This window comes from Osmerus mordax, chromosome 14 (genome assembly GCF_038355195.1).
Source record: "Osmerus mordax isolate fOsmMor3 chromosome 14, fOsmMor3.pri, whole genome shotgun sequence".
In the NCBI taxonomy this organism is placed as follows: domain Eukaryota; kingdom Metazoa; phylum Chordata; class Actinopteri; order Osmeriformes; family Osmeridae; genus Osmerus; species Osmerus mordax.
The window spans coordinates 14978364-15006310 of NC_090063.1; the positions used below are offsets into that span (position 1 = coordinate 14978364).

The window sequence follows — 27947 nt, forward strand, 5'->3', positions numbered from 1 at the left end:
CTCTTCACCTTACCTAGTAGCGTTGTGTAGACGCGCGGACAGCTATGGCTCTCACGGATACTTGAGGAGGTTTGGTTGTGCTTGGTGTCGGTCTGTAGAGGGGCGGTGGGGCTGACGGCGGAGAAGCAGAATTCCCAGGTTAGAGTCGCTATGGTTTACACGCTCATTCCCTGTCCAGCCAGACCACACGCGTCTCGTCCCCTCTGTGTTCTTTAGAATGTGCAATATGAGAAGAGAAAGATGCTTTTGTTGTGAGTTTTCCGTAACGTTTGTGTGACTGAAGAACTGACTGTCCATATGGGCTCTATCAGGCTGCAAATGTCCAGACAGATTTAACGGTGTGGTGTTCTAAACAAAGACTGTATACACACACACATATATCTATACACACACACACACACATATATACACACACACGATGGTGTACAAGGTGCCAAACCTCATTCCACTTGTGCAGAAAGTTCTAGAACACCTTGTCGTGCTGCCATGTGTCAGCACCCACCTGGGAGGAGCCTAAAGTGCAGCATCCGGAGCAGACAACTCCAGTGATTGGCTGGATTTCAGCCTAAATTAACCCATATTAGCAACCATTAGCATACTGTATAACCACTGCAGACGCAGCCCTGCACTTGACAACGATCCCGTCTGCTGAGAAAGCCAAGAGAAAGGCCATTCAACATCAGCAGATCTCGTTCAGCTTGGCGAAGTCTCGCGTGACTTGGTCGGGGATGAGCCTCGCAGTGTTTCCTGTGTTATTTGTACGTGTGTCTTTTGTTTTGAAGTCAGACTAGTTGTGTGATTCAGCTGTTTAACTCAAGCAATATCATACCACTTCCTGTCCACTTCCTGTCCATTTCCTGTCCCCCAGGTGTTCGTCTGCTTGTGCTACCCATCCACTGTGTCATACCTTTCATGAAGTAGGTATCAGGTGCTAATTCCCGTTTTTCAGCTTTTGTTGTTCACATATATTTGATCATGTTGTGGATGTGTCTTTTGATATGCACATTTTAAAAAGAGGATACCTATTCTCAATCTTTAAATGATTTTTGTTTAATTCTACACTGCTCAACTGTCTGTTAAGTATCTACTTATGCCTGTTAACATAGAGAAAAAGCTTACTGCTGTAAATGAATTGCGTATGATAGCTAATATTGTTGTTTGCCAATATATAAGTTATTGAATGATAAATGTATATTTTTCCATTTGCTTTGGAAGACTGAATATACTTTAGCATTAGAGGTTTCAAATGCAGTTCCAGAATGTAAAATGCCCTTATTTGGTCATAGAAATATGACTCTCAACCAATCAAACGCCAGAGAGCTGTCTGATCATGTGACATCTCACAATTAAAGCGTCAATTTTCCTTTGAAGCATTTTCTGTCATCATCTGCTAGATATCCACAAGAGAGATCCCTATACCCGACACAACGTAGCAAACGTTTATGTGTATACATGTATGTCATGCTGCTATTTCTTAAAAACATGTCACTTGTGGGCAGCTATATCTATGTACAATGAGTTTATGTGCACTCCATGAAACTGGGATCTTTGTATTTTGGAATGTTAAACTTTTTATTTTGGTAACTAAAAGAAAATGATTTACTAGATTTAATAAAATACTGTGCATTAAACCAGTAAGCTAAAATCTTGATCTTTTGATTTCATGCTCACCTCCAGTTTGGATTTCCTGTCCATGAAAGTACAAAGCAAATTATTGTATATTATTTTGCATAGATAGTGCATATGTAACTGAAATTTAAGTCAGTGCTATGTAGCTAACAATATTCACCCATATGTCAGCAACGCATTCAAATATAATTCTTAACATTTATTTCAGTGTAAAAAACAGTAATATATATTCCAACATACAAACTTATTTCCCAGGTTGTTAACATATTGCACAGAATGCTTAAAACATAAAAGACTAACATGACAACAAATAACCAAATGTAGAGTTTAACACTGAGATTAAAAGTCACATTCAATTTTTTCCTCTGAACTTACACATTATTGTAAATACTATTAAAACCAGTCACTAGTACTAAAATATAACAGTAAAGGTTAGACATAATGACTGAGATTCTAATATAAAACATAGCTTTATCAAATCTTTGATACATTTCAATCCCTTTCCATAAATTTCTACAGCATCATATCCATTTATGTAAATTACACTAGAACTTGGAGGGATGAGAACTGGATAGAAGCATGACCTTCATGGTATGAATGAAAACTCTTTGTGACGAGGCAGAATCCTCCACTGCAGCATGCACGAGGTTGTCAAATCCCTTCTGGAAAGAACTTACAAACACATTGTGTTGGGAATTAAAATTCACTGAACAATTTCCGTTTGCTATAGACACATGGCATTATGGCTATTGTAGAAAAACAACAGCATCTATGCATGTCAAACAGTGCAAAACGTGTTTTCTGGATATTATAAAACCAAAGTGATAATAGTTGTACAGAACATAGTCCTATGTAAAAGCATTAAGTACCTGTGTACAAAACATCAACTTCAAACGAATTATCACAAATAAATAAAATGTAAAACACTCAAATTCACAAGCTATGAGTTGAATTGGTATAAACCTGTGGAGGGCGTTTGCATCAGAGTGATCAACAGTAAACAGAGATGCTGATATAGAATATTGTAAAATGTTACAGTACTGTACATTAGTGCATTCAACGCTGCACATAAAAGTATGAAACACTTTCTGATACAAAAATATTTCAGTATAATGCATTAAGACTGCATTTTAACATAGGGAACATGAAACACCAAAACATGAATCCTGTGTCTACACACATTTCGTTAAACAGTCCATTAGGTACAAAAACAATAGCTTTAAATGGTGCAAATGATGGGGGGAAACCACACTGAAACATGCTTTGTCAAATTTCACATAAGGCTGGATGTCAAAACAGCCTTCCTGGCTGAAAATGTTGTTTTGGAGGAAAAAATTATATTTTTACTTGAGCAGCATGTGAACTCTCATTATGACACAGCACATTCTACAGCAACATCCACTTCCTGTCTCCTCAGTTCTCAAAGATTCCAAGGTCAGTTTGTTTTGTGACACTTCACATCCACAAAGGTAACCCCAGCAGGGTGGAGCCAGTGCTTACACAGTCCTGGCTGTCCACTAGCTGAGCTTCTGCAGCAGTTTCTCCTCCAGCAGTCCGAACTGAACGCTCACAGACATCTCTGCTATGAACTGTTCACAGCCCTCCCTGGTCACCTGCTTGCAGTAGCGCAGGTCGATGTGACAGATGCTGCCACAGCGCTTGAAGTAGGTCAGAGATTGGTCTGTAACGCGGTTACACACTGCAGAGAGAGAGAGGGAGAGAGAAAGACAGGTGGAGGTTAATGGTGCAGAGAGAGAAAGACAGAGAGAGAGAGAGAGAGAGAGAGAGAGAGAGAGAGAGAGAGAGAGAGAGAGAGAGAGAGAGAGAGAGAGAGAGAGAGAGAGAGAGAGAGAGAGAGAGAGAGAGAGAGAGAGGACTAGGCTCAGACAGCAGCACACACATAGACTCTTAAACAGCATGTTCATTGATCCTTCATATGATACACAGGATGTAAGACTCAATGACCTCGCTAAGCATGTCGGGATCTTGTTCATCCAGGGGTCACCTCCAGTCCCACCTCCAGTCCCACCTCCAGTCCCACCTCCAGTCCCACCTCCAGTCCCACCTCCAGTCCTACCTCCAGTCCCACCTCCAGTCCTACCTCCAGTCCCACCTCCAGCCCCACCTCCAGTCCCACCTCCAGTCCCACCTCCAGTCCCACCTCCAGCCCCACCTCCAGCCCCACCTCCAGTCCCACCTCCAGTCCCACCTCCAGCCCCACCTCCAGCCCCACCTGGAGGGGTTCAGGTCAGTGACAGCAAGGCCTCGTTCGTGGAACTGCCACGGCGCTCCATCCCACTATGGGTCTGATGTTTATTGATCCAACCTCTACCAGCGAGGCGGCGGCCTGAGAGACAAGCAGTGTCTTCTTGTTCCCTGGAGAGGAGCAGTGCCAGGGCGATTCACTGTCAGCTCTATTTTTACTTAATCCCAGGACTCCCCCGACAGCGCAAACAGATTCGACGAGCTTCTTATTGGTATCCCAGGGACTGCTTTACCAGTTCATAGGAAGCGCATATTTCCCCCGAGGGTGTGATCTGATATTCATAAAAAACCTTAAGCCCTTGTGATGTTGTTAACACGTTTTGAGACTGCTTCATTCGGAATGCAGACATTCCAGCTAAATGGGTTAGAGATGCATAAAGCAATTACGAAGAAGCAAAATCCCCCAAAAATCCCAAAATTATATTACAAGTACTATATCAGTAATTAATACATCTTGCTAAACAATTCAGTTACAAAAAAATATGTCTAAACAATAAAATTACAAAGCAACAGACAAACTCCTTTCCTGTTCTTGGAGCGGCAGAGGGAGGGGAGGTGTGTGTGCATGTGCATATTCCGTATTTTTCGGATTATAAGTCGCATCAGTCAAAAAATGTGTCATGAAGAGGGAAAAAACATATAGAAGTCGCACTATAAATCGCATTTATTTAGAAATGTATTTCACAAAATCCAAGACCAAGAACAGGTATTTAATCTGGAAAGGCGAGTTATTCAGATACACAATAGCATAAAGAACATACCTCGGAGGCTGAATAGGCTAAATGAACATAACAAGCTAGCGAGTCTAACAAGCAAGTTACCGGTAAGCTAGTTCACCAAGCTCCCTATCTCATTCCACATCACTGAATCCGTTGAACTCGTTGGTTCATGTCAGTCAGTATGAATTAACATTTAAAAACATGTTAAATTATATATATTTTGATATATAAGTCGCAGGACCAGCCAAACAATGAAAAAAGGTGTGACTTATAGTTCGAAAAATACGGTATATCTGTGTGTGTATATCTGTATGTGTGTGTACGTATATATCTGTGTGTGTGCGCCGCTGATCCGGTCCCTCACCCGACAGGTTGACGTCCGTCAGCGAGTCCCGGGTGGTGGTTCCGGCGGTGGTCAGCAGGTTGACCGACTGGTCCGTCACATGGTTACAGTAGCTGAGGTCCAGCCGGGAGAGCAGGGGCATGGAGCGGATCAGGAGGTGCAGGGACGCGTCAGTGATGTCCAGCCCAGACAGGCGGAGGTCCACCACGTTCCGCAGCTTACTCCTGTTGTCCAGCTGACCTGGGGGAGGGAGAGGAATAGGGGGAGAGAGAGGGTGGGAGAGAGGGAGAGGGGGAGAGAGAGGGTGGGAGAGAGAGAGGGAGAGGGGGAGAGAGAGGGTGACAGAGGGAGACAGAGAGAGAGAGGGAGACAGAGAGAGAGAGGGTGGGAGAGGGAGAGAGAGAGAGAGGGAAAGGGGGAGAGAGAGGGGGAGAGAAAGGTTGGGAGAGGGAGAGAGAGGGTGGGAGAGGGAGAGGGAGAGGGGGAGAGAGAGAGAGGGAGAGAGAGAGAGAGAGGGTGAGGGGGAGAGAGAAAGGTAAGGGGGAGAGAAGGAGAAAGAGAAAAGGGGGATAAAGAGAGGGAGTAAGAACAATGGCGAAAGACAGATGGAGGGGAAAAAAGAGACGAGAGAGAGAAAAAGACAAAGATGGAAAACGACAGGGAAGAAAGAGAGCGAGAGGGGGGAAGTAAGAGAGACATAAGGAGAGGACGCTCGTATAAGATCTCTTCATATGAATTATTATAAGTCACACAGGGCAAGTAGTAATCCTTCACCAGCTTGTCTTCATGATTATCTTCCTAGGCACCCTACTTCATTACTCATGGTTGAAAATTAGTAGAGATTTGTGAAGGCTTGTACACAGGAGGGCACCAGAGAGCCTGATTGCAGTGTTCATCCAGTATCCATGGAGACAGGTGGCTGAGCGGTGAGGGAATCGGGCTAGTAATCCGAAGGTTGCCAGTTCGATTCCCGGTCATGCCAACTGACGTTGTGTCCTTGGGCAAGGCACTTCACCCTACTTGCCTCGGGGGAATGTCCCTGTACTTACTGTAAGTCGCTCTGGATAAGAGCGTCTGCTAAATGACTAAATGTAAATGTAAATCCATGCTGAGTCCAGGTATAGGGGGAGTGGGGGTGTGTGTGAGGGGCGGAGGGGGGGTACCTGGCCTGTGGTCTGTCGGAGGGGACAGCAGGTCTCTCATCTGGGCATCTTTGAGCCCCTCCACCCACTGGACGTCCAGGGTGCGGAGCAGGGGGCAGCTGGAGGTGCACAGGGCCGACACGGCTACCCAGGAGCAGCCCGACAGCAGCAGCACCCGCAGACCTGACACACACACACACACACACAAGGAAGGAAGCATGCACACACACAAGCATGTACGTGCACACATGCAGACACACACAAACACATTTTCTTAATTTAGGAAGTGCTTTCATCCTAAAGCAACATGAAACAGCTGAAAGCAACATACAACATAAGAAAATCCAAAGATCAGAAGATCAGTGGTCTGCACTTTACCAGCCACAGTGGAACAGTAACAGCAATAACATCTCAACTACAGTGCAGCAATAGCTCTTACAGACACACACACACACACACACACACAAAAGGCCAGCTGATACAGCCTCTGTAGTGGCCGTGAAATCTTCCACTGCAGCCCCACAGCTCTGAGAGCCTAACCTTAAACATGAACTGGCTGCACCATCTGCTACCTCTCTCTAAGAAGCTGTGAACACTACACTTCCTTGTGTCAAACACTCTTAATTAACCAGAGGGTTCAAAACAAACATACAACAGCGTTAACTATGCAAATGTAATTCGAGTCACCGCATAATCCTGGATGGAGATAGATAAGTGACAAAAGAAATCCTAGGAGGCCCCTGGGGATGTCATTATCTCTGCTGAAAGCCTTTACTGAAACCAGCTCCATATCACTATGCTCAGTTGAGACAAGAGAACCACACATTCCAATTTCATTTACCTCATATATAAAATATCTTTGATAATACACTTTATAATGAATAATACATTATGACTATAAAAAGATATATATATATATTATATATAAATATATCATAATCACATGAATAAATATAAACACAGTGTGTGTGTGTGTGTATAAATATATATATATATATATATACATATATATATATATATATACATACAGTGTGTGTGTATAAATATGTATACATGTATACACTATGTATACACCAGCCTGGTCCATCAACATTATCACATGAATAAATATAAACATACAGTGTGTTTATATTTATTTATGTGATAATGTTGATGGACCAGGCTGGTAGGACTTGCTGGGTTGGGACCAGAACCCACCTGGCAGCCTGTTGATGATCCAGCTCAGCTGCTTCTTCGAGATGTTGGTCCAGCTGAGGTCCAGAACCACCGGCTGTCTCCGAATGATTCCACTCAGCATCAGAGGGGTGATGGACTTGCAGCGGCTCAGGTCGATGCGCTTCCACAACCTCTTGTCACAGCACCTGGGAGAGGCAGGGTCACACACACCATCACACCGGTACTGGCAACGTTACACACACACACACACACACACTACAGACATCATCACCCACACCACCACTTCTACAGACACCATTACCCACATTACTATATCTTTAATTAGACAAATAAGTCGACTTTCTATATGCACTATTTGTATGTCACGTTGGATAAAAGCTAAATTAATAAAAACGTAAATGCATTGTGATGAGATGAATCAGGAATTCAGTACAATATTCCATCAGGACATGCCATGTAAGGTCTCAGGCCTCTGCCAATGAGAATCGCGTGTCACACTCACCATCTGTTCCAGGTCTTGCAGATGCACATGCAGACACACAGGTCTCTGTGGCTCAGCTGAGCAAACACCGCCATCCACACCTCCCTGCTCATCACATGGGTCTGTCCGTCATCCAGCGGCAGCCTATCAGGAGGAGGGCTGATGGGAGGGGGCCGGATCACATGGCGTTCCATCTGGATGCACTTGGGGGGCGACCGACATGGGGGGGGTCGAGGGCATATGGGGGTGATCGGGGGGCTTCGGTTCCACCCCAGGGGGGAGAGCTCGTGGGGGGTCCCGTTGACCCCCCGACCCGTAGGGTGGAGCCAATCTCCGAGGTCGCTGCTGCCGTTGTTGAGCGGCCTCCTGGGTTTTGGCTCCTCCCCCTCGCTCTCCGGCTCTATCTTCACAGGCCTGTGATTCTGATTGGCCGTACGGTCCTCACTCTTCAGAGGCCGACGAATCGGATTGGCCAGGCCATCCTCGGTCTTTAGCAACCTGCGATTGTGATTGGTGCTCGAGTCTTCCGTTTTGAGCGGTCGACGATTCTGATTGGCCGGAGAATCCTCCGTCTTTGGCGGTCTTCGGTTGTGATTGGCCGGGCTGTCCTCTGTCTTAAGAGGCCTGCGGTTCTGATTGGCCAAACAGTTCTCGGTCTTCTGGATCTCCAGGTTGAGCTCCTTGCTCAGCTCCTTGCTCAGCTCCTTGTTGGGGAGGCGTCGCCGTTGCTGTCGAGCCTTCAGCTGGGCAGGGCTCTTCTCCTGGGCGTCGCTCGATTCGCTGCTCGGTCCGGCGCGAGGCGAGCTGGAAGATGATTGGTCGCTTTCCCTGGTCGCAGAGGTTCTGAGTAGGGGATTCAAAACAGTCTTGGCTTTCTCCTCTACTCCTCCGTCTTTCTCTGGTGCTGTTACTTCCTCTTCCTCCTCCTCCTCCTCTTCCTCCTCCTCTTCCTCCTCTTCCTCCTCCTCTGGTTCCTCCTCATTGTCCTCCTCATTGTCCTCCTCTTGTTTTTCCTTGATGGCTAACCTTCCCAGAGTAAACCTGTCCTCCTCTTCATCGTCTTCATCTTCCATCTCTGTCTTGATTGGCCGGTGCATTTTGGCAGATAAAGGATCCTCAGGCTTTATAGGCTTCTTCTGTGAAGGAACATTAAAGCAGAAATTACTATTGAGTGGAATAAATAATGCATTGAATATTCCAATAAAATTGGTAAATAACAGAATAAAAAAAGAAAAGATCAGAATAGATACACATACATACAGCTTGGAAAATTTGTGTCCACTGCACCTTTTTCTTTCCTTTCCAAAAACTTTGAGGAGGAACATTTTGAGTAAGGAACAGAAGGGTTCAATTTAAAAGGTCACTGCAAGTTGAACCCTTCTGTTCCTCACTCAAAACTTTCCTTATCTAATCATTTGGAAAGGAAAGAAAAAGGTACCGTCTTTCATCTAAATATATATATATATATATATATTGAGAGAGAGGGAGAGAGATAGAAAAATCTAACAAATACACCTTTTTCAAAGACTTCCTACCTTTTTCTTTACGACGACAGGTTCGTCGTTGATGTCGAACAGTTTCCTCTTCTTCCTCAAGGGGTTGTCCTCGGGCTTGGTTCGGGGCATACCATCCAGACCCAGCTTGGTCCGGGGCATACCATCCAGACCCAGCATGGGGGGGCGTTTCTTGGGGGGCTCCTCCACCAACTTCCTCTTGGGGGCTTCCTCCCGCTCCAGCTTCCTCTTGGCGGCCATCGCAGCGGTACCGCTTGGCACGGTGGGCGCCGCGGGCTGGTCAGGCTCCTCCTTGATGTCGCGGGCCAGCCGAGGCTCCTTGAGCAGAGACCCTGGAAGGTTGGACGCGTATTTGAACCCTGGTCCTCTTTTTTGCTTGACAGCCAAAAGGGGAGAAACAAGGAGAGACAACTTTATACCTTTTGCCATTTGGTTTCGGGACACTATTGCCATTGCTAATAGGCTAGCCAACCGTGAGCTATTAACAACAAGGTAGGCTAGCCAACCATGAGCTATTAACAACAAGGTAGGCTAGCCAACTGTAAACTATTATCCTAAGTGTTTCAGCCCTGTGAACAGGTGGTATGCTACTCTGTGAATAGACACACACGTAGATGCTTACTTTCCCTGTTTTCCCTGCATGGTTGCACTTTGGACACTCCCAGCAGTTTGGCAACTCATCGTTGACGACTCCACCAGAGTCTTTCACCTGTGGAGACCAAGAGAGCAGAGAGTCTAAATGAGGGCATAGAAGAAATTAAGAGAAACAGTTTCGAGTTTCTGGAATCCAATTTTATGCAGCCATGTTTTAATTAAAAAGGGATGTCAGAGAGCTACCCACAGAACAGCGTGGAAAATACAGAGACTAAATGTATGAAAATAAAATTACAATAAAAACACTTCATTTGACCTTGAGGCAGGCAGGATGCACGATCTCGTTGCAGATGGAGCACTCCATGAGCATGAGGTTAAACTTGTCGTCCTCGTCCTCCACCGTGTCCTCCTTCCCGGCCTCCCCACAGACGAGGCACACGGCCGTGTGGGGCAGCACCGGCTGGGGGGGGGCAACACACACATCAGCACCACCAGCCTCACCTCAGCTTTTACATTTAGTCATTTAGCAGACGCTCTTATCCAGAGCGACTTACAGTAAGTACAGGGACATTCCCCCCCGAGGCAAGTAGGGTGAAGTGCCTTGCCCAAGGACACAACGTCATTTGGCACGGCTGGGAATCGAACTGGCAACCTTCAGATTACTAGCCCGATTCCCTAACCGCTCAGCCACCTGACTTTTAGAGACAAGTGTTCTTCTACACTTCATGTTGATGATCTAAGTACTCTTGAACCCTACACACACAGGATGCATTCCATTACCCATACTACATGGTAGGTCTTAAATATATTCCGTCTGTCCCATACTACCATACTATTTAGTATGCCTCAAAAAGATACATAGGACTTCAAGATCTAATACCAGTATATGGTTTGTCTAATACAGTACACCAACAATACCAGGAAGTCTTATTTTGCAGAATGTGTGATCTTAAACAGTGAACCTTTTAAACGCAGCGCCCCCTGAGGAGAGACCTACCGCGATGCACTGCCTCATGATACAGGACTGCTTCATTCGGCCGGGTCCTCCGAACTTCTTCATGTCTTTGCAGAAGTGGCACTCTCCGCACTCGGTCCTCAGACACGCCTCGCATTTCCTGCATCGCGTCCTCCTCCGCCGGGCGCCAGACGTGCTGCGGCTGGCCGCCAGCTTCACCGCTGCCGCCGCCGCCGCCGCCGAGGCGGGGGACGCCGCCATCTTGGGTTTGGGCCGGTTGACGGGCCGCTGCTGAGAGAACAGGAAGGGGAAGCAGGAATGGTTAGGCGTCTGGAAGGACGGGTGAAGCTCGGTGGTATAGAGCTTTTACGTTTTGGGGTTAGTCATTTCGCAGACGCTTTTATCCAAAGCGACTTCTAAGAGAGAGCTTGGAAAGAGCATAGGTCAATGATCATGGTTTGTCAAATAGGACTGCGGCCATCTTGGAAGGGCCTCACTGGCGTCACAGTTTGTCTGACTTATCGCCTACCAGACATCTAATTGAACACTGTCTAAACAGAAGACGTTGTGATTGTATTAGCTTCGACAGTGCCACGGTGTTGCTGCCCAGGGAGATCAGAGAGACCGAGGCAGCATGGCTGCCAGAACGCCCTCCTTCCTCAGGAAAACATATACACAACGAAACAGGACATCTGCACTACATTAAGAACGTGAAATTTTTCAAACACAAATCATCCGCAACTTAAGCGTCTTAGAAGCTTAACATGCAGCGTTTCCTTAGCAACGTGTACTGTGTACGTCCAAACATTAACCACTTGAAGGCGTCGTTATGCAATGGAGAGAGGGCATATGTTGAGAATGGGCTGTGAAATCCGATTGGAGGGCGGTGAGAGAGTTGTAAAGGGAGGGGGATGCTTTGATGTTGATGTGGATGCTTTGATGCTTTCCATTTTTCAGTCTATTTCCTCCTGACAAAGTTTATTTTCCACTCTGATATTCTTGGCTCTGGGCCACAGGCTCAAACAATGGCTGTGTGTATCCTTGGAACAAACACACACACACACTCCTACACCCATGCACACACTCATACTCACGCACGTTGCACCAACACTCACACACAAACACATCACAGCTTATCAAGATGTAAAGTGCAGGAACAGGAACATTATGCATGGCCACCAAGACAAGAGCCAGAGGCAACTACCCACTGAGGCAAGCTGGTCTATATATGAACTCAACTCACCATCAGAGAGGACAACTCTCACACACTCCTACCCTTACACACACACTCCTACACACCTAAGTGTAACTATGGTAATGACCTCACACAGCCTAAGTGTAAATATGGTAATGACCTCCTGACAGAAGCACACAGCCTGTCCCTAGGACACAGGTCACATTGTTCCCTGCCAAGAAACTACAGTGGGAAACGCCTGTACTTCAGAAGGATGAGGCACAGACAGTCGACCAAACCGTAGCTAACTTCACAGAGCTGTTTCCATGGCAATCGCCGAGGAGGGCATGTGTTTCAAATACACACAGAGAGAGAGAGAGAGAGAAATGCTATTGAGTACCCTGAAGTTGAATATATCAACTGGTATCCAGTCTAGTGTGCATGGTTTGCTGCAGGGACAGTGTTTTTCATCTCTCTCCTCCCTGCTCCTTCGCTCTCCCTGCACCAACAGGACGAGCAGGTTCTGTCACGGCAAAGCAAAAACCCTTTAGGTAATGAGAATGATACCAAACATCTCAGGAGGGGTGAGGAGGCGTTGTGAACTTAGTAGAATGGTGACGTCATCTCATTCTCCACAGAGAAAGAGACGTTAGATGGAGATAAAAGAACAATGTGATCACTGTACAGTACTAGATTACTACAGGACACTACTACTGCTAAGTGAATGAATACAATTTAATCTACTGTTGGTTACAGTTGTTAAGTACAAGGTTACCTATTTCAGTACAGTACCAAGTTAGATATTCCAGTACAGTACAGTACAGTACAGTATAGTACTAGATTAAATATTTCAGGTCAGAACTGTACTAGGTAAGATAATAAAGAAAATTGAGTACAGTAATAGGTTAGATATTCCAGTACAGTACAGTACTAGATTAAATATTTCAGGTCAGAACTGTACTAGGTAAGATAATAAAGAAAATTGAGTACAGTACTAGGTTAGATATTCCAGTACAGTACTAGGTCAAATAATACAGAACAGTATAGTACAGTACTGAGTTAGACATTACAGTACATTAAGTACTGGGTACAGTGCTGGCTGACAGCAACAGTCCGATGAGCTCCCTGTGGCAATATCAGCACTGCAGATTCCTTTAACATCAGCATAGCAACAGCACCACTGTTCCCTCCTCTGACACAAGCCTGGAACCAATAGGAACTCCTCATTCCAAGCCAGAGGAGATGCCCTCCAACGGGACATCTCTGGACATATCAGGACTTCTCAGGAAGTCTTTACTGTGGTGAGTGAACACCAGGCTGAGTGGAAGGGGGGGGGGGGTGGGTTGAGGGGGGGGGGGTATCCAGACAAGACAGATTAAAGGGTTATTGGGGACATGGGTAATCTGGGAGGGAGGGGGAGGTTCTGGGGGTCTCTGTTGGGATTACAGACTGAGGAGTCTGAAGAGTCAGCGAGAAAAAGACAAACAAAACAAAAACAAACTAGGTAGTGTTTTTTTGTTGTTGTTGTGTCTCATATTAGGATGGCACCATTCTGTGTCACCAACATCAACAGCCTTTTTGTTGTTGTTGACAGTTGAGGGCCATGAGAGTTCAGATTGCAGCTTTACACAGTAGACCAACCCTGTGTGAGGGGATTTCAATAATTCATACACTTTTCACACAATCAAAATGTAAGGCAGGGCAGGGAGAGAGAAGGCCTCACCCATCACCATTCAGCACTTCCAGGACCTCAATTTACGTAGTATGTACTCTGCGTTAACCTTCCTCAAGTCAATTACGGGAGAGTGGTAGAGCGGACTTGGGATTTATATTAGAACGATTCTACCTCACCGATTGAGACTCAAGGCTATCTCCATATGGCAGTGGTGTGGTCTAGTATGAAGCAGGGAACATGCTGTCTGTTCACCATGTCCTCCTCCTCCCTGTGCCAGCCCACACCCCTTAAATAACTGCTCCTTTTACAGCAGGCGTACGTGAAATCCTCGTCGGTTTACAACGTATACCTGCATATCATGTAAAGTACACCACTGATAGACATGGTCATGAGGTGATGAACAAAAAATGAGTCTAGTCCACTGAGACCAGCAGCAAGCTGGTGTGTGGTGGGGTCTCCTGAAAGGGCCGCAGTGGCAGCAAGATGGTGTGTGGTGGGGTCTCCTGAAAGGGCAGCAGTGGCAGCAAGATGGTGTGTGGTGGGGTCTTCTGAAAGGGCCGCAGTGGCAGCAAGCTGGTGTGTGGTGGGGTCTCCTGCGTGTCAGACTCAATGTGGTGTTCCTGAGCTGTACCAGGGCTGTGTGACCACAGCAGTGCTCGACTGGCAGAACCCAACCTGCTACAGGAGAAGCTGTGCTGTCGTAGGCTGGATCAGCACCACCGACGACCACTGGGACTCTGGAACACCTCAACCACAGAACATAACAGCCCATAATAACCCACAGACGGGGGGGGGGGAAAGAATGTGTCGCTTTGTTTTAGCTTCACCCAAAGCAACGTACGTGGGAAATTCGAACCTGCGACCTCTTGATCTGCAGCCAGATGCCCTACCACTGAGCTATTACTCCAAATATCACTGAACATACCATCGTAACCCATGGCAATGCAGAGCCTGGTGAAGAAGACAGGTGAATTACAGAATCCAGAACTGATATATTCACACTCAGTGAGAGAGGAATAGCAGGAGATCTGAGCAGAGAACTAGAAAAACCTGATCCGAGGACGGAATTTAATATATTAAATGTATTTTATTAAATGCAGAAGGACTAAGCATCAAGTACACTCTCCCCTCTCCTTGTATTTTTTATATTAAATTAAGGATGGAAAAAAAAATATGAATGCGCTTCTCGTCCTTGACTACCTGCCATACTTTGCTTTGGATAAAAGCTTGTGCTCAATGAACCGAGTGTGAATGTTAGGACAAGTGGATCCACATATGAAACACCCAGATTGGATATAAGAGAGAGCAGTGACCAACAAACAATATTGTCTGTGCTCCTTTTCGGTCTTCATTTAGAAGACACTTTTAACCAAAGAAACTTACAAGAGGGGATTCGAACCTGTGACCTATTGAACTGCAGTCAAATTCTATACCATTGAACTATACTGTACTCCATCCATCATCCCCCATCTGCAGAGTAGAAACCTCCAGAACCTGGCCAACATTATCCTGCTAGGGCATCAGTCTGGTGATCAGACACACACCAGCCAGCCACGCAGGGGAAATATCAAAACAGAGGAGAGCATTCACATTCCCAGCAGTAAGGATAGGGACTGTATAATAATACAAATGTTGATTATTTTTCATCATAATAATTTTAAGTCTCACGTATTCATTTAGCAGATGCTTTTATCCATAGCCACGTAGAGCAGAGGGGGATTTTAACCTGTGCCCTCTTAATCTGCAGTCAAATGCTCTAACCACTGAGCTACACCCTCCCTTGTCTCACCGCCTCGTTCTTCTGAGGGATCAACAAGCACCATCAGGAGTTGTGTTTCTATGTGACACTCAGCTGCCTGTGTAGCCTGGAGGGAGGTGTGGCATTCTGACTACTACAGTTCTAGACAAACACAATCCTGTGTGTCACGTCTCACTCTCAGTCTGTATCTAAACAGCTTCTCTTCCACCGTCTAGATACAACAACACGTTTATTTATTCGGCTTTTCAAAACGCTTGACAGACGAACATGGATACGGTAGATCAAATACAACCAAAGCCCTTGTTCATAATACCATCGTAATGCATCTGTGCATGAGCCAACCTATCAAAAATTTATAAATTCATTTGTAAGGCTTAGAAGATTTCGCAAACAGAATTCCCTTCTCTCTGGTCCAAGGGTTCTGGAGTTTTCGAAACAGAACCTTGTCCCGCTGAGGGGGTTCTAGAACTATCCAAAAAAACCTTCCTTCCCCCTGATGGATTCTAGAACTATCTAATCAGAACCTTCTCCCACCTGGACCTGGTGCATAACCAAGCACAGACTGTTAATCAATCTCACAACGACAGATGAGAAAAAAACGTACAGAAAAAAGAAAGACAGAAACACAGATGGGAGGAAACCAGCCTTTCCCTCCCAGATGATTTAGTTCCTCTCTGTGCCTGGCTCTGTTCCTAGCTGCTGCTGAACCCCCCCCCATCCCCCCCCCCCCATCCCCCCACCCCGCCCCCTCCAGCCTCCAGCTCACCAACGGAGGATCAGCGCGCTAACCTGCTCAGCCTCCGAGTCGTAGTCCTCATCGTCGGCGCTCAGCGACATGGCCATGGCTGTGGCTTCTCACACGGCATTCAGAGAGCAGCGCAGTGACATGGCTGCAGCCCCAGCCTCAGCCTCAGCCCCAGCCTCAACCCTAGCCTCCTTCTGCTAATGCCACTACTGCTGTGTGCTGCTGCCTGTTCTCCCCTCCAGCTCCTCCGCCTCGCAGTCAGAGGAGACACACACTCACGGCGCGGCAGAGCAGGCTGTCTCATGAATATGGACCTATAAGCTCTGAGGGGGGGAGGGGCGTAGGGGAGGGGGCGGTGGGAGGCGCCAGAGCCAATAAGAATGCTAAACATGTACGAGAACACAGGAGTGGGTGCGGAATCCCTCCAACGAGCAGAGAGAATGCACAGACGGGGCGGAGAAATTCATGAGTGAAGCCAATGGAAAGCCAGATGGAGGTTTATTACAATCAGGACACAGAGTGTACAGCTGGTGTTAAAATGGTGGGGCGGGGTGGGGGCACAGTTCTACTATTAAAACCAAACACAAAAGAGACCTGCTATTGTGTCTCAGTCCCTGCTCTGTGTGGGATTAATCTGGTCTTCTGCCATCTGTTTACAGTATCTGGACTCCATTGCTCTGCCTTTGCTCTGAGCAGTACTCCCAGCTTCATTGTGGCTCCCCAGTCTCCAAGTGTAGCGATTCAGACAGTACCAGTTGTGATGCCGAGGAGAGGAGAAGAGAGGAGGAGAGGACAGAGGAGGAGAGGAGGAGAGGACAGAGGAGGAGAGGAGGAGAGGAGAGGACAGGAGGAGAGGACAGAGGAGGAGAGGAGAGGACAGGAGAGGAGGAGAGGACAGAGGAGGAGAGGAGAGGACAGAGGAGGAGAGGAGGAGAGGAGAAGACAGGAGAGGACAGGAGAGGAGGAGAGGACAGGAGAGGAGAGGAGGAGAGGACAGAGGAGGAGAGGAGGAGAGGAGAGGACAGAGGAGGAGAGGACAGAGGAGAGGAGGAGAGGACAGGAGGAGAGGACAGAGGAGGAGAGGACAGAGGAGGAGAGGAGAGGACAGAGGAGGAGAGGAGAGGACAGAGGAGAGGAGGAGAGGAGAGGAGGAGAGGACAGAGGAGGAGAGGACAGAGGAGGAGAGGAGAGGACAGGAGAGGAGAGGAGGAGAGGAAAGGAGAAGACAGGAGAGGAGCCGCTGAGAAATGGACTGTATCTTATCATCCCCCCACACCCCCACCTTGTTAGTCAGCACTGCAGCCACTCTCATTCATGCAAATAAACCATCTGGAGCTGAACAATAGACAGGGAGAGGATAGATATGAGGGGAGGGGAGAGGTGAGGAAACAGGAATGATACTCGTACAGAAAAACAGGAAGAAAATAGAAAGAACACAGGAGAGCACCTTGAAGACTAACCAAGGCCGTTCAGAGGAGAAACACAAGACGCGTGTTAGTCCTTCCCCATAACCTCTCTCAGGTAGGTACTGTCACGGTGCAGATACAACCAGTTAAGTCCATGACCGGATCTTACCTTGACACACTTCTTGGGCCAGCACACCACAGGAACTCCCGTGACGGCCATTTTGGGGTCATCGTCCGCATGCTCTTTCAGCACGACCTGGCAGGGAGAGAGACGTGAGGTTCTGTTAGAGAAAGGTCGAACAGAAGCATGTACACGGACAGGTGTACTGTGGACTACCTGGAGCCTATAGTGTGAGAGTGTGTTGTTTACCTTCATGTCATCCAACAGGGCTTGTGGGTCCTCTATTCCCTCTGGGACACACTTCTTGTTCTCTGGAAGAGCCTCCAACTTGTCCACCAGGGCCCTCAGGCCCTTGAGCTCAAACTCCGTCAGGTGAGTCCACTTACTGGGGGACTCGGGCCTCGGGGAGCCCGAGGGGGTTTTGGGAGGCTCCGAAGGCTGGGCTGAGGGGACACAACTGTCATCACAGTCACCGGACGACACGGTTGCTTTGAAGGGCTGAGGGCTGTTGGAGTCGTTCGGTTTACACTTCCTGTTGTCGGGAGAGCAGGGGTCATCCGGGCCGGACTCGTCGGGGGCCTGCGTCTCGTACGAGTCCTCGTCCAGGTCCTGGAGGGGCGAGGTGGAGGAGGGGCTGTCCATGCCCGGCTTGGGCTCCACGTCTGTGGAGAGGAGCAGGTAGACGGTCAGCAAGGTGGCCCGCTAGGGTCGACCGTCAGCAGGGTGGCCCGCTCCGCTGCTGCCCTGTGGCGTTAGCAGTTAGCATTCTCGCATTAGCATTCCTCCAGCCCGCCTCACGCATCATCAGTCCCTGTCACACCGGGGCGCTCTTAACATCTGTGAGCAATGCAGCCTCAATGATTACAGTCACAGCTACTGTTGCTTTTAAACGGTTAAACAATAACATTCAATGACAGTAACATGGTTACAGTGGTTAAACAGCTCCGTAACATTAGCATCCTCTCACCCGTCAGTGGCGGTTGTCTGCGTAGCTCCTGGGAGAGGTGGGAGCGTTTGGTCAGGCAGTACACGTACCTCTCCAGCACGTACCAGCACATCTCATGGTAGAACGGGTAGCGGAACTTGGAGTGAACCTGAAAACGGGGCACGGAAACGATCCAATCATAACAGAGGGGCTTTTAAGTTGTAGTTTAATATAAATAAACACATGCAGTCTTCAAGGACACTTAAAGCAAAGGAAACGTGCCTATTTTGTTGGGATGAATGGTTTGGCGTGATTAAATGAGAACTGCAGAAAAATGCATACAGTCACTAAGACCACTAGATCAGACAAAGGTCACATGACGAATGAAAAGAAGATGCTCTCTCACACACTTATACACATACACACACACACACACACAGACAGACGACTCTTCAGGGACATCATCTTCAGAGGGAGCCTTGATAGCTCTAAGATAGCTACAGTAGCATGATCTAGTTCTTTCTTTCAGTCGCAGAAACCGGAGCTATATTTACTTCACTAACATGATTTCACACAGATCAACACTTTCCAGAGTGATGATCCCTTTCTCTGGAGCTCCATCTCTGTCTGCGAGTGTAAAAATAGGTTTCACACACACACACACACACACACACACACACACACACACACACACACACACACACACACACACACACACACACACACACACACACACACACACACACACACACACACACACACACCGCACGCACACACACACACACACACACACACACACACACACACACACACACACACACACACGCACACACCCCCTAGGGAGCACATGTTCCTTTCATGCTTCTCTTCCTCAAGAATCTAAAATAGTGCAGAGCTGGGTGGAAAGTTGACACTTGGCATCAGCCATTTATCATACCTCAGAAAGCTCTATGCAAATTAGAGCTTTGAATATGTGCTTCCATCCCACTGAAATGATTTCCCTCCACTTGTTACCGGGTAAGATGGCCTCTGTTGCCGTTCTTGCTACTGTCAGTGATTTGCCAATGCACATCAACATTTACCTTTTGTGCTGAGACAACACACAGTTCACACTGTTCTGCCAAAAAGGACACATCTATGAACGTCAACTGACAGTCAGTGACAATATTTTTATATTCATTATATTAAAAGTACTCTCCCTTACAGAACCTAAACATCCAGGTCACACCACACCAGACAGACTCTCCTTAGCTTGTGGAAACAAAACAAACAAATAGGTTCTGAATCCATGCTAATAATAGTAATGCATTCATTCACAAGACGCTTTTATCCGAAGCAACGTTCGGAGGACTTGAACCTGCAACCTCTTGATCTGCAGTAAATGCTCCACCAACGAGCTGCCAATCCTCACTGAGCTAAACCCATCCTCACTGAGCTAAACCCATCCTCACTGAGCTATACCCATCTTCACTGAGCTATAACCATCCTCACTGAGCTATACCCATCCTCACTGAACTATACCCATACTCACTGAGCTATACCCATACTCACTGAGCTATACACATCCTCACTGAGCTATAACCATCCTCGCGGAGCTATAACCATCCTCGCGGAGCTATAACCATCCTCGCTGAGTAAGGATGGGTATAACTCATTCCTGTGGGATGTTTTTCAGACAAGAGCAGCCGATAATAAGACAGCAGCCCTCGTGCTCCTCAGCCCTCGTAGCTCAGACAGGAACAACAAAACCTGCATCCCCAGAACAACTTGTCCTTCAACATGAATATGGATTGGCCTCTTTAATAAAAGCTGGCGAGCGCAAATCCTACCTCTCTCTGCTATTTGCATTCAGAGTGCGTCTCTCTCTATTGCGCGCTAATGCAAATGACGGCACTTTGGGCACTAGGCCCATTTCTGAGGCGAACCCATTAGGCCTGCCTTCCTCACCACCAAGAGGCTCTCGGCTTCTGAAGGACAGGTGATGGTTGAGGACAGGACAGCCTGGGGCTAGGCTGGGGTCTAGGGGTAGCAGGGGATGGGTGAGGGGAGGACAGCCTGGGGCTAGGCTGCTGTCTAGGAGCAGCAGGGGATGGATGAGGGGAGGACAGCCTGGGGCTAGGCTGCTGTCTAGGAGCAGCAGGGGATGGGTGAGGGGAGGACAGCCTGGGGCTAGGCTGCTGTCTAGGAGCAGCAGGGGATGGATGAGGGGAGGACAGCCTGGGGCTAGGCTGCTGTCTAGGAGCAGCAGGGGATGGATGAGGGGAGGACAGCCTGGGGCTAGGCTGGGGTCTAGGGGTAGCAGGGGATGGGTGAGGGGAGGACAGCCTGGGGCTAGGCTGCTGTCTAGGAGCAGCAGGGGATGGGTGAGGGGAGGACAGCCTGGGGCTAGGCTGCTGTCTAGGAGCAGCAGGGGATGGGTGAGGGGAGGACAGCCTGGGGCTAGGCTGCTGTCTAGGAGCAGCAGGGGATGGGTGAGGGGAGGACAGCCTGGGGCTAGGCTGCTGTCTAGGAGCAGCAGGGGATGGATGAGGGGAGGACAGCCTGGGGCTAGGCTGCTGTCTAGGAGCAGCAGGGGATGGATGAGAGGAGGACAGCCTGGGGCTAGGCTGCTGTCTAGGAGCAGCAGGGGATGGGTGAGGGGAGGACAGCCTGGGGCTAGGCTGCTGTCTAGGAGCAGCAGGGGATGGGTGAGGGGAGGACAGCCTGGGGCTAGGCTGCTGTCTAGGAGCAGCAGGGGATGGGTGAGGGGAGGACAGCCTGGGGCTAGGCTGCTGTCTAGGAGCAGCAGGGGATGGATGAGGGGAGGACAGCCTGGGGCTAGGCTGCTGTCTAGGAGCAGCAGGGGATGGATGAGGGGAGGACAGCCTGGGGCTAGGCTGCTGTCTAGGAGCAGCAGGGGATGGGTGAGGGGAGGACAGCCTGGGGCTAGGCTGCTGTCTAGGAGCAGCAGGGGATGGGTGAGGGGAGGACAGGAGGTGGGACAGCACCTACCTTGGTCCTGTTCTCTATCTCATAGATGCTAAGCTGCATGGGGATGTTGAAGCTGTGCAGTATGTTTCCTCCAAACACCAGTGTGTCTTCGGGGGTGTAGACGGCGTGGATCCAGCCTGCAACAGGTACAAGACGACACAGAACAAGTTCAGAGGTAGGCACCGCCCATTAAACACACACACAAGCACACACACACTCAGACCGTCAGACACAGCAGGTGCAGACACGTTAGGCTACTGAGCTGACAGTAGCTATCCCCAGTCGCTAGTTCCCCCTGAAAAACCATCACGTGGTCTCACCAGAGGGGATGAAGAAAGTGTAGCCCTGCTTGAGTTCCACTCTCTGGCACCCATCAGCGCGGTCTCCCAGGAAGACGTCGCTTTGTTTGCCAGACAGGGCCCAGTCCTCGTACAACGCAAGGTTGTGAGCCGTGGGGGGCACCAGCCAAAACACCTAGCACAGAACACAGAAACCTCATGAGCACAGATAGTAGGGGGGGGAATCTTTTGGTTCCTCACAATTTGATTCAAATCGATTCTTGGGGTCAAGATTCGATACAAAATCGATTCACGATTTCTCCGAGGTTTTTTAAAGAAAAATAAAATAAAAATTGTTTCACATCAATTTGTGAATTGATCTGAATCGCTAGCAAACTGAATCGCGAATCAAATGTGAATCTATTTTTTCCCCCACCCTTAACAGATAGCTGCCTCGGGAGAATCTATTAATCTTGCCGCGCAGGGACGGTAGTTGGTTCAGAAACAGCTTGCTGAGTCATTCAGGTAACAAGTCGTGCCGTCCTAACTTTTATTTGCCTCATCCATCCCTGACGTTCGCTGACGTTGTGATGTTTCTGCCTCTCTGTTTCTATTTGGTTGACCTTTATGTTTATTTATTTTATTCATTTGAGCAGACGGTTTTATCCAAAGTGACACAGAAATGGCAGGTATAGAAAGTACAGCAGAAAAATCTAACACACACACACACGGCAAACAAGAAGCGAGCGCAGATGAAAAAACCTGTATTGGAGAACCCGTTCCTCAAACCAGCTGGGAGAGAGAGCACGACAAGGGATGGACATTCAGGAGCGACTGTGACTCACCTTCCCTCCCTTGAAAACGTGATACCAGACCGACGTGCCGCCGAAGTCGATGTGGAAGTCCGTGTAGCAACCCTTGACGCTCATCAAGCAGTACCTACGGTACCGGAACGGCACCGGGCGGAGAAGGAGCGTTAGAGAGAACGTGAGTCACTATTAGCCCCACCCCAAGGAACCGAATCATCTGTGTTTGTCCACAGATCCACATCCTGAGCTAAGTGGAACTGAAGGAAAGCAGAGACATAAGGATAAGTAGGCCTTCTATTTCACTGGATGTATGGGTTGGATTATAATTGTTTTTGTTTAACTGATGCTTTTATCCACAGCAACATACAAATAGTACATATAAAAAGTACAGTACGAGATCAGGGATCAGAAGTGCAGAGATCAAAATTATTTCCGGTGATTTAGGGAGTGGTCTGTATTTAGTAGCCACAGCGCTGAGTATCCACATCTCAACTACCGGACACAAGGTGAATAATAATAAAAATAATAATAATAAATTGACTACAGTGCAACAATAACATCTTAACGACAATAGTGCAAAGTGAAGTAAACTCAACATCATGGTATTCATTCAACAGTCACTTCCTGAGGGAAACAGCAGTAGCCTGTTCCATCTCCGGGTCTCATGTAGAGGCTATTTTCATGGGAGAATGTCCTCGTTATCAATTTATCAAAGACTAGACCAATTTAAAACTGCCAGCCACACACTCACAGGGTGAAATATTCTACTATCCGATCTATTAGTCAAAACTCTTTTTTTTCTCTGTAAAATAAAGAAAAATGAAAAAAAAAAAAAAAAACGCAGATTAGAAGAGAGAATGGCTCGCAACGAGACTCCTCTTCTTTGGAAATTAATTGAGGGATGATTAAGGCTCAGTGGTGAATAAATCATTCAGCAATTCAGCTACATAGCTAGGATGGAGACCAGCACTATCCTATTTATAGACCCCAGTCCCAGCTATGAGCTACAGATCTTGATGGAGGAGACTGAGGAGCAGACAGTCATTACTCCACGAGATAAACAGAGACAGTGTGTGCCTTGCAACAAGGTGAATTTGTTGTGGTTTCTTGTTCCTTTGTAGCTGGTTCAGGCTTGCACTTACAGTCAAATGGGAATTTTGCTAACCTTCGCTGAGGTAGGCATATCACCCATGATGGTTAGTATACATCAGCGCTATAACAAGCATTTTTACAGTAAACACGAGTAGAGTAGCGCTTTCTTAATCCCTGTGGAGATATTGCACTGCAGAAATTGCAACATAATCACAATGCAAAATATGCTAAGTCAATTTAGATAGCATCACATAAAACAGGCGTGGAATTGTGGCATTTTTCCGTCCCTCCTACCAACTCAGGCTGAAGTCGATGTGAGGTCAGAGGGAATGGTCATTCCCAGCAGTAGCCTATTAACTTCCCTGCTCCCTCCCTAGCCTGCGGACACGCGAGGGACCACTACAATGACCGAAAGATGACCTTGACAGAGGTAAGTGACAGAAACTGTAAACTCGACACAACAGGAAGCACTCCCTCGTGCTGGTGGAGAAACCTTACCCTCCAGCCAACCTGACAGGCTGTCACAAACAGAGTGCACACTGCACACAGTAACACAACGGTGGAGCACTTAGCATTATCTGGTATTGCGTAACACCCTCATCGACAATCTGTTAATTCCCCACAAACATGGACAGGCACATATGACCTCACATTGTAAAAGAGGTGTTTGAGTGTCGTGACACCTTTATGTACTAAGTTCGTGTAAGCTTAGAAGACCCCCATCTTATAAAGCTGTCAGCAGTCAAAGGTATTTGCATAATAACAACACACATTCTTGCTACTGTACTGTAAACAAAGCTCCTAGCAACATAGCAGTCACACAGAGAGAGTTCTGCATAGGCTAAGAAGCCTAACTCCCCTCTGCAGATACAACTCCCACAAACATTACATCAGCCTCCATTTCTGCATGATTACAATCCAAGTCCGATGGCGTCACAGTACTACTACCTCAGCAGTGTGTCTACATCCCAGCAGCATTCCTCAGAGAGAGCCAGAGACGAGCCCAACAGCCACTTCTCTGAGCCTCCCAGCTCAGGACCAACCCCCTGCCCCGCGCTGGTCACTAGGAGACAACTGCTCTGGCCAGACTGACAACCCTGCCTCTAAGGAAAACTCCACTGAGTACAGAAAGAGAGAGAGAGAGTGAAAGGGAGCAAAGGAGGGGGGAGAGAGGGAACAGAAGGGAGAGGTGCATGGGATATCTGAGGGTGAAGGAGAGGGCACATTTTGGTTCTAGAGTGAAGGCTATTTCCTAATACCAACAGCTGATTGGCTGAGGAGGGTTCCATGCAGTCAATACTGCAGCCTCGGGAGGACCGCCCTCCTTCATGAAACGGTTGCCTAGCAACCACCTGGAATCATCGTAGGAAGTGGAGGAGAGCGGCAGTGTGCAGCACAGCAGGGAGGGAGGGAAGGAGAGAGAGAGAGAGAGAGAGAGAGAGAGAGAGAGAGAGAGAGAGAGAGAGAGAGAGAGAGAGAGAGAGAGAGAGAGAGAGAGAGAGAGAGAGAGAGAGAGAGAGAGAGAGAGAGAGAGAGAGAGAAGGACAGAAGGAGAGGGGAATGGAGAGAGGGGAAGAAGGAAAGAGGGAGGGAGGAAAGGACGAAAGGAAAATAGCGAGGGAGGGAGCAACTCATAAATGCATCAAAGTTGTTCCCGTACAAATGACACAACCAACTTAGTAGAGGACCAGCACCAGCTGAGCCCATACACACACACACACAGGAAATGACATAGCTAGGACTCACCGCTGTACTTTGGGGTACTTCATCTCTGAGATGACGTTGGTTGCCTCTGTTTGTCTCTGCTTCAGGTTAGAGGGCCACATGTTATCCACCCAGTCCACTAGGTCAACCTGAGGAGGAGAGAGCCCCACTATCACAGCACATCACAACTGGGGGCTGGGACAATCGCCATTCATCATCATCATCACTCTTCATCATCCCTCACCATCTTCATATTCTTTATTTTTCCTACCCCATCTTTATCACCCTTGTAATCCCTCCCACTAACCCTCACCATCCGACTCGTCATCCACCTCATCATCCCTTCCCTCACCATCATCATCATCCTCACCCCTCCCCCTTACTCCTCATCTTCATCATCCCTCCTCATCCTCCTCCCCCGGCCGGCGATGTGACCTCACCACGGTGGGCCTCTTGATGAGGTTCTCCAGTTTGGTGTGGCTGAATTCCAGGCTGATGACGTTGAAGAGCTTGTCCCGCTCTTCCTCGGGCGTCTCGTAGTAGCGAACAAACTGAGCCATGCTCATCTCTGAGCCCTTCTGAGTGCTCACGTCCATCACATCCACCGAGCGACGACTACCTGGGAACACAGGGGGGGGGAACGGGGACAGAAAGGTGACCACGGAGACCAACAGTCATGTCAGGACAGACCACATCCTGTATCATCGGGATATATTATGGCCTCAGTTTGTGTCAGGGCAAATTGCATAGAGAGAGATGGTTAGCAATCACTCACAAAGCAGAGTTGATAAGTTAAGTGGGGGACAATCATGCGTTTTCAGGAAGGGAGTGCTCTCTAAATACAATTACTTACAGTTTACCACCAGGTGGAGTACACATACAATCACATACATTCTGCTTAAAAACCTTTACAACATTAAGTACACTACACATAATAAGACTGAAGACAAATATGTATATAATAGTGTAATATTAAAACATCAAAGCGATTAGACAATAAAGTTAGTCATTGAATATTCTGTTCTATCATAATAATAAGCCCCTGTACATTCCTCTCAACACCCACACACATCACTCACTGCTGGAAAATGTCAACACAGTACTTACCGACCAGACCTTTAATCTCACTGACAGTGAACTCAGGATCTGGCATTCTACATTTTTGAAAAATACAAAAGATGGTTTGTTTTACATTTTCCAATGATTTGTCAGACAGTTCAATAGTCAATTAAGAACAGCATAAGAAATTATACATAGTATTTTTTTATTAATTTTTTAAATAAGCGAAACTCCCACCTGATTCCCAGGCCATCTTTGACTTTGAAAATCAGAGGCACCTTTAATGCCTCTCTCTGAGCGTATTCATAAGTGAAATCTGCAAAGCAAGACGATGAAACAGAAATGTGTGTGAAATTGCTTTATGACCAGTAAACAACTTAAATAATGTCAATGTGTAATCCGTAGACCTACCTTTACCGTCCATCAACTGGACAAAATTTGAGTTGTAATCATCACTAGCAAGTTTCTGTTCCAGATTAAAGCCCCTAATATTGGCAATTTCCTCTACGTCAGAAAAGTCCTCATCTTCATCATACATCATCCGGCAAACAGGGCGCTACATAATTCAAAACAAACATTAGCATGTTTGGGTAGCTTGACAAAGTGTTCTTAAATATATATTTAAGTATGACACTTCGTTGATTAATTTATTTGAGGGCACCACTGATTCTGTTTTCAAAACATGGAGTGAGAAACGGCACAACAACAACAGAAAATCACAAAAGCACGTGCTACACACGGTTCTGCTAGCTATAGCTATTACTGTGCACTGGGCTGCAGCTGCAAGACTACAAGTTGATGTAAACCAACAACCACAGGGATATGACCCACAAATGAGTTACGTATTGCAAGCAAATAAACCCAATCTATAGAGAATCATTACTTTATACCACAACAAATGAGCAATAACGGGCATGATGCTCCAATGTTGCACAAACATGTGGCCTCCTGCAAGCATGTGTGTGTAAGAAAACGTGAGAATAAAACGTTAAATGTGATTGACGCTATGTCTTATTAGATTAGCTAGCTAGCCATTTGCTAACATAGCAGTTTCTTAGTGATACAGTGAAATGCCTGCAACTAGCAAGCTAGCTAAGCAGATCAGTCTCGCCCTGCCTGGCTTTTTGTGCAAGAACAGTGAAGCATGCTGTTACACACCAGCCTGCGTCCAGATTCAGAACTCCCTTCCATGGTCTGAGCCATCGCCTTAGGTATTCCTTCAACCCTTCATTTTGTTGAGAAGATACTAAAATTCAGAGCAACTATCACTTTGAGCTTCGAGTCAAAACAAAGTGGGAACCATTTGTGTGTTGAATTACGTCACCACTAGAGAATCAAAACATTGTTGAACAACGTCATGCGTCATTATCAACGCTAAAACCGTGCGCAGGGTCATACGTTGTACATTCGAA

General features: G+C 47.3%; 1 protein-coding gene across 5 annotated transcripts; it reads right to left on the bottom strand.

Moving 5' to 3' along the window:
- Positions 1-1820: 1820 nt before the first annotated feature.
- Positions 1821-27828, bottom strand: kdm2bb (lysine (K)-specific demethylase 2Bb). Of its 5 annotated transcripts, none has more exons than XM_067249777.1 (21): positions 27694-27828; positions 26947-27091; positions 26773-26851; positions 26584-26630; positions 25917-26095; positions 25519-25625; positions 22717-22810; positions 21914-22067; positions 21615-21730; positions 18666-18792; positions 17948-18360; positions 17747-17833; positions 10861-11106; positions 10180-10323; positions 9892-9978; positions 9291-9644; positions 7777-8891; positions 7296-7459; positions 6120-6281; positions 4978-5196; positions 1821-3328 (listed from the first exon to the last, which is right to left on the bottom strand). In XM_067249777.1, the coding sequence occupies exons 1-21, from the start codon at positions 27736-27738 to the stop codon at positions 3147-3149; spliced, it is 4266 nt and encodes a 1421-aa protein (XP_067105878.1). In that variant the 5' UTR covers positions 27739-27828; the 3' UTR covers positions 1821-3146. The 5 variants fall into 5 exon arrangements, with proteins under 5 accessions (XP_067105878.1, XP_067105877.1, XP_067105880.1 ...); XM_067249776.1 differs by having other exon boundaries at positions 10861-11109; XM_067249778.1 differs by lacking the exon at positions 1821-3328 and having other exon boundaries at positions 5038-5196; positions 6120-6414; positions 10861-11109.
- Positions 27829-27947: the final 119 nt, after the last annotated feature.